A 6758-nucleotide genomic window follows, 5' to 3' on the forward strand; every position below is an offset into this window, starting at 1 on the left:
TCCCGATTATTGGTGAAACACCCAAAATATATGGCACCACATCCCTAAAGTAGAAATAAGTAAAAGTGGGAAGAGGCAAGGGATTTTAACGGTACAGAAGAATCCACAGGAAAGAGTAATATTAAATAAACAAATACATTTTTAATATACATTCAAGGTTAAAAATACACATAAAGAACAGATATTTCAAAGGTATTGCAGTGTTTAAACAGTTACGGTGGTCGCAAAAAACAGGTTTTAGATGATAAAGCCGCACATTAGCCCGACATGTTTCGCTGAGATGCTTCCCCAAGGGATGTGCAGACCGAAAACTGATATCAACATAAACTCTACAGATATAGAGATAAAGAAGTAAGTAATAATATAAGCGACACATTATACATATTCATATTATTTTCAGATTACACAAAACAAAAAACAAGATTGCAAAAACAAGATGGAGAGCACATTGTATATTGGACACAGCACAAAAAAGCGCTTACCCCGCAACAACCCTTACACAGAATAATCACTGCGTAACCAGCGACTAGAACACACCCCAAACAAGGCCATTTCGGTGTAGTCACAGAGGACAGAAAGGTAAAACTAGGAGTAAGGAGAAATATGTATATGTATATTAAACATTGTTCTGATCATTATAAGCTATATATTTACCGATCGTACTGTTGCTTTAATTTGGCATCCATTATTAACAGGAAGTGTAGTATATTACACCCACTTCCTGTCCAGCAGATAATCTTTCTACAGTGAAGGAAGCATGTTAAAGACCTCCACTATTTCTTAATACTGGCCTTGGAAGCATAAGTCTGTAAGTAGGCTGTCATTAGTTTTCAATTAATTAGTATATGTTCTACTAATTCAACTACATTTCATCTGTTTGTTTGGTAGGACGTTTCTGTCAGGGAATTCATTCAGCTAGGCCTCATTTGTGCTAGCTAGTGCCTTAACAGTATTGTAGCATGCCTGTTACTATTTGCATTTGTGATGTAATGTTAAATGCTAATGCATATTTTTATAATTTGTGTTTTGCAGTTTTACAAAAAACTTATTCTCAGTAAAGATTACAACTATTAGCCCTTCCTCCTGAGTCTTTATTGGGAAGCTGTTAGCTGTCTGCCAAGCCTTGTACTTTGAACACATTGTGAGGGCAGAACAGTAAAAAGACTTTTAACACAGCGGGCCTAGTCTAAAGAAGAGTGGATTCATTCTGCTCATCATCAGCTAACCTCTACAGCCACAGACATTACAAAGAAGTAATCTGTTTCATCATGCAGCACACAGACAAGGATACTACACCAGTCATCCCTCAGCATACACAAGCAGAGGAAAGCATACACAATATGCCAACCAACAGGTCACGCTGCACAAGCTCCAGAGTCTCTAGTCAGTCGGATCAGACATCAGCTAGTGCTGAATCTGCCAGGTCCAAGCGCACTAGCTCTAGACATTCAAGCTGCTCTAACCTGTCATCCACCAGTGCTGCAGCTGCAAGGGCCCATGCAAAAGCAGAAGCCGCGCGTGCACTGGCTTCCTATGCAATACGTGAAGCTGAAATGATAAGAGAACAGGGCTGCATAGATGAAGAACATCATATGATTGAAGCTAAAAGTAAAGCTGAAGCACTTAGAAGAAAAGCAGAGGTGAAAGCATCTTTACATATTATCAAGCAAGAAAAAATAGCTTCAGCAGCCTTAGCTGAAGCCGAGGTGCTCATGAGAGCTGCCGAAGAACAGTACAGAGAGCCCTCTGTGATAGATACCCAGATGACACCACTCAGTGCAATCCAACGCACTTGTGGGTATGTACAATTGCACGCGAACATGGACACTGATCAACAGTCTAATGATGCATTAGAATCATCCAGGGTCCCGCTAGCAGCAGGCAACTTTGATATCGCTCGATGCTACAAGACTGAACCAGAACTTTACTATAACAAGCCAAGTAGTTACATACTCAGAGACCAATCTGTTGGTCCTTCAGGAAATCAAACGAATGGTGACATAATCCCTCCACGGGAAAATAAAAATCCGGCCTATAGCAGAAAGACTTGCAGTAAACGAGAACAACCACACGACTATAGTGGGTTTAACCAAGCATCCCAACCGTCTTACCAGCCACAGACATGCCCTGTGTTTGTTCCCAGAAAATGCTCACCTGAGGCAGCAGGAGTCACAGATGTGACAAAATACTTGATACGCCGTGAAATGGTGAGCTCTGGTCTCCTGAAGTTTGATGATCGTCCAGAAAACTATTGGGCCTGGAAGTCATCTTTTCTAAACAGCACCCAAGAATTAAATATGAAAGACAGGGAAAAGCTTGATCTACTCTCCAAATGGCTCGGACCAGAGTCCACTGAGCAAGCCAAAAGAATCAGGTCAGTACATGTTCATGATGCGACAGCAGGGCTTACAATGTTATGGCAGATATTGGAAGACTGCTATGGGTCACCTGAAGTAATTGAAGATGCACTTCTGAAGAAAATTGAAAATTATCCAAAAATAACAAACAAAGACAATCAGAAGCTGAGAGAGCTTGGGGACATACTTTTAGAGCTGGAGGCGGCAAAGGCTGGTGGATACCTGCCAGGCCTCTCATATTTGGATACAGAACGTGGAGTGAAACCGGTAATCGAGAAGCTTCCTTACAGCTTACAAGAAAGATGGATCACGCAAGCATCAAAATACAAGGAAGATCATCAGGTAGCATTTCCACCTTTCTCCTTCTTCGCCAAATTCATTGTGAATCAAGCTAAAATACGCAATGACCCAAGCTTCGCCTTTTTGAACATGGGAGGCTCCAGTTCTGTAAAGACAGAGAAACAACCTTCAGTGCACAATAAAGAACGTAGAGCAACAGTGTCTGTACGAAAGACAGAAGTACCGACTGAGTTTGAGGCCAACCAGGATAAAAGCTCAGGAATGCAATTTGAGGACCCAGATAAGCAGTGTCCACTACATAACAAGCCTCATCCACTAAAAAAATGTCGCAGTTTCAGATGCAAGACAATAGAGGAGCGCAAATCTTATCTTAAGGACAAGCGCATTTGTTTCAGATGCTGTGGTTCAACTCAACATGTTGTTAAAGACTGTGTGAAGACAATTCGATGCAAAGAATGCAATAATGACAACCATCTGTCTGCTTTACACCCAGGACCAGCACCATGGAAAAGAGAGAATCCGGTAACCCAAGAAGATCATGGTGGGGAGCAAAATGAGAGTGCATTACCAGCAATAACCTCAAAGTGCACTGAGATCTGCACAAACACATTTAGCTCTAGATCATGCTCCAAGATATGTTTAGTCAAGGTGTATCCTGCAGGCCTCAGAGAGAAGGCAATCAGAATGTATGCAGTCTTGGATGAACAAAGTAACAGATCTTTGGCAAGAACAGAGTTCTTTGACCTCTTCGGGGACAGAGGAAGTCCAACTCCGTATACTTTGAAGACATGTTCAGGAGTTGTGGAGACATCAGGGAGAAGAGCAAACAACTACATCATCGAGTCATTAGATGGGAAAACGCAGCTGACTCTGCCCACTCTCATAGAATGTGATATGATACCAGATGATAGATCAGAGATACCCACACCTGAAATTGCATGTTACTACCCTCATCTGATGCAAATATCAGACAAGATTCCAGTACTGGACCCAGGTGCTGCAATTATCCTTCTACTTGGAAGAGACATACTGAGAGTGCACAAGGTCAGAGAGCAATACAATGGGCCACACAATGCACCATTTGCACAACATCTTGACCTTGGATGGGTCATCATTGGTGATGTATGTCTGGATGGAGCTCACAAGCCGGCAAAAGTGAATGTCTACAAAACAAACATGTTGCAAAATGGCCGCACATCATGTCTTAGCCCCTGTATCAACAGGATACAGATTAAAGAGAGACTAGTCAACCCAATACAACAGCAGAAAGTTCAGAGTTACATGGAGGCCAAAACCTCATCTGAAGATACAGATGAGCTAGGATGCAAAGTGTTTGAAAGAACGCGAGATGATGACAAACCAGCACCATCTGTTGAAGATAGCCTCTTCCTTGAGATCATGGACAGAGAAGTCTTTATAGATGAGTCAAACAGCTGGGTAGCTCCACTACCTTTCCGTTCACCACGACGTCACCTTCCTAACAACAAAGGACAAGCAGTGAAGCGTCTCACCTCATTGCGACGCACTCTAGACAGAAAGACAGATATGAAGGAACACTTCCATGATTTCATGCAAAAGATCTTCGACAGTGGTCAAGCTGAAATAGCACCACCATTGGAAGAAAAACAAGAATGTTGGTACTTACCAATATTTGGAGTGTATCATCCTCAGAAACCAGGACAGATACGAGTAGTATTTGACTCCAGTGCAAAGTATGAAGGCCTTTCCCTAAACGATGTCCTCCTCAGTGGACCTGACCTGAATAATACACTCCTTGGAGTCCTCATCAGGTTCCGAAAAGAACGCGTTGCAGTAACAGCAGATGTACAACAAATGTTCTACTGTTTCCTTGTCCGCAAAGATCACAGAGACTACCTGAGGTTCCTGTGGTATGAAAACAATGACTTTAACAAAGATGTTACAGAATACAGGATGAAAGTACATGTGTTCGGGAACAGCCCCTCCCCAGCTGTAGCTATCTACAACCTAAGACGAGCAGCACAGGAAGGTGAAGAAGAGCATGGAACAGATGCTAAACAGTTTGTCATGAGAAATTTTTATGTAGACGATGGACTCGCTTCTTTCTCCAGCAACGAAGAGGCTATCGACATCCTGAAAAGAACAAGAGAGATGTTAGCAGAATCTAACGTAAGGTTACACAAAATAGCGTCCAATAGCAGCAAAGTCATGGAAGCGTTTCCCTCAGAGGACCGTGCAAAAGACCTCAAGGACCTGGATCTAGGAACAGATTCACTGCCCCTTCAAAGAAGTTTAGGGCTCAGTTGGGATCTCAAAACTGACAGCTTTACATTTAGAGTATCCAGAGAAGAGAAGCCATTCACGAGAAGAGGTGTCTTGTCCACGGTCAACAGCCTTTACGACCCCCTAGGATTTGTAGCCCCCATAACCATGCAAGGCAAGGCTCTTATGAGAGAAATTACTACTGAACATGAACAAAGTGAATGGGATACGCCTCTACCTAAGGAGAAAGAAATGCAGTGGAAGTTGTGGAAGGACTCATTAATAGATCTTGAACAACTTATCATCCAAAGGTCATATGTCCCTGTTTCTTTGTCTGCCACGAAGCAAAGAGAATTGTGTGTATTCTCAGACGCATCCACTATGGCTATAGCAGCTGTAGCCTACCTTAGAGTAATGGACTTTGAAGGACAAAGTTATGTTGGGTTTATCATGGGAAAGTCCAAACTAGCTCCACGTCCTGCTCACACTGTTCCACGTTTGGAGCTTTGTGCTGCTGTCTTAGCAGTGGAGATGGCAGACTTGATCATTGCAGAACTTGACATTGAAATTCATGCAGTGAAGTTTTACACAGACAGCAAGATTGTGTTAGGATATATTCACAATGCTTCAAGAAGATTCTACATGTACGTGTCAAACAGAGTGATACGCATCAGAAAGTCCACACGGCCAGAACAGTGGCACTACATCAGTACGGATAAAAATCCAGCCGATCATGGGACTAGACCGGTTCTAGCGGCTGCCCTTAAGCATACTAACTGGTTTTCAGGACCATCTTTTTTTTTTTTTTTTTCATTTAAAGAATTTTATTGAAGATTAATGACAGTTAACATGCATAGCTATTCATCAATGCGTATCTGCATAACATATTCACTACATTTGATTAGTAATAATGAGTACAGTTGTTCACATCTAGGTACATGTATATTGCATAGCGTATTAGTTTTAATAACCTGTGTTGGTACCATAGAGATAAGAATGAATATTCGTGGTTACGGCAACAGTTTCTATGATTATATAATAAATTGTAGCAAATGAAACACTTAAAGTTGAAAATCTAGTCAACTGTTAACTTTGAGAGCTATGTAAGTCAATCATTTTCATATACTTTGAAGTTCAAATAGAAAAGAGAGCGAAAGGAGTAAAAGAGAACAAGAGGAGAAAAAAGAGAGAAAAAAGAAAAAAAATAGAAATAGAATGTGCTCGAATGCATCCCAGCGGAGCCCCCCCCACCCCCCCCACGCAACCCGACTCCCCAGAGGGAGGCCGAGAGGCTCCCCATCTCAGAAATGTTTTTAACACTCCTCAAGTGTTCATGAGGGAATCATGTGTCGAAGAGAACTTGAAGAGAAGCCACGGGGTCCAAATTTTATGATATCTTTCTATACTGTCTGAAGTTTGGGCCAGAAAGTCTTCCATACGACAGATCTCAGAGACCTTCCGGAGCCACTCCTTAATTGAGGGAGCTTGGGTGTTTTTCCAGCGTGTCGGAATTAGTGCTTTCGCTGCATTCAGAAGATGTATCGTTAAAGACTTTTTATATCTTTTGTAGGGGAAATTTGAGATATGGAGTAGGCAGCATGCTGCATCTAAGTTAATTTGTGTTTCCGTTATCTGCCGTATAATGTCCCTTACCTCTGTCCAGAAGTTTTCGAGAGCAGGGCACTGCCACCATATATGAATGAGAGTGCCCGGCTCTTTTTCACAGCGCCAGCATCTATCTGAAGCCTCAGGTGACCATTTATTGAGTTTATATGGTGTGATGTACCAGTGGGTCAGCAGTTTATAAGCCGTCTCTTGTAATTTGGTGCTAATGGAGCATTTATGTGCTAGTGAACAGGC

General features: G+C 42.1%; 1 protein-coding gene across 1 annotated transcript; it reads left to right on the top strand.

Moving 5' to 3' along the window:
• Positions 1-687: 687 nt before the first annotated feature.
• On the top strand, positions 688-5729 carry LOC141146051 (uncharacterized). The gene is made up of 2 exons (XM_073632812.1): positions 688-808; positions 1033-5729. The coding sequence occupies exon 2, from the start codon at positions 1269-1271 to the stop codon at positions 5727-5729; it is 4461 nt and encodes a 1486-aa protein (XP_073488913.1). The 5' UTR covers positions 688-808; positions 1033-1268.
• Positions 5730-6758: the final 1029 nt, after the last annotated feature.

Source organism: Aquarana catesbeiana, linkage group LG05 (genome assembly GCF_042186555.1).
Source record: "Aquarana catesbeiana isolate 2022-GZ linkage group LG05, ASM4218655v1, whole genome shotgun sequence".
NCBI lineage: Eukaryota > Metazoa > Chordata > Amphibia > Anura > Ranidae > Aquarana > Aquarana catesbeiana.

Excerpts from the sequence above, each read along its gene's own strand:
- LOC141146051 (XM_073632812.1), top strand. The coding sequence starts at position 1,269 with ATGCAGCACACAGACAAGGATACTACACCAGTCATCCCTCAGCATACA.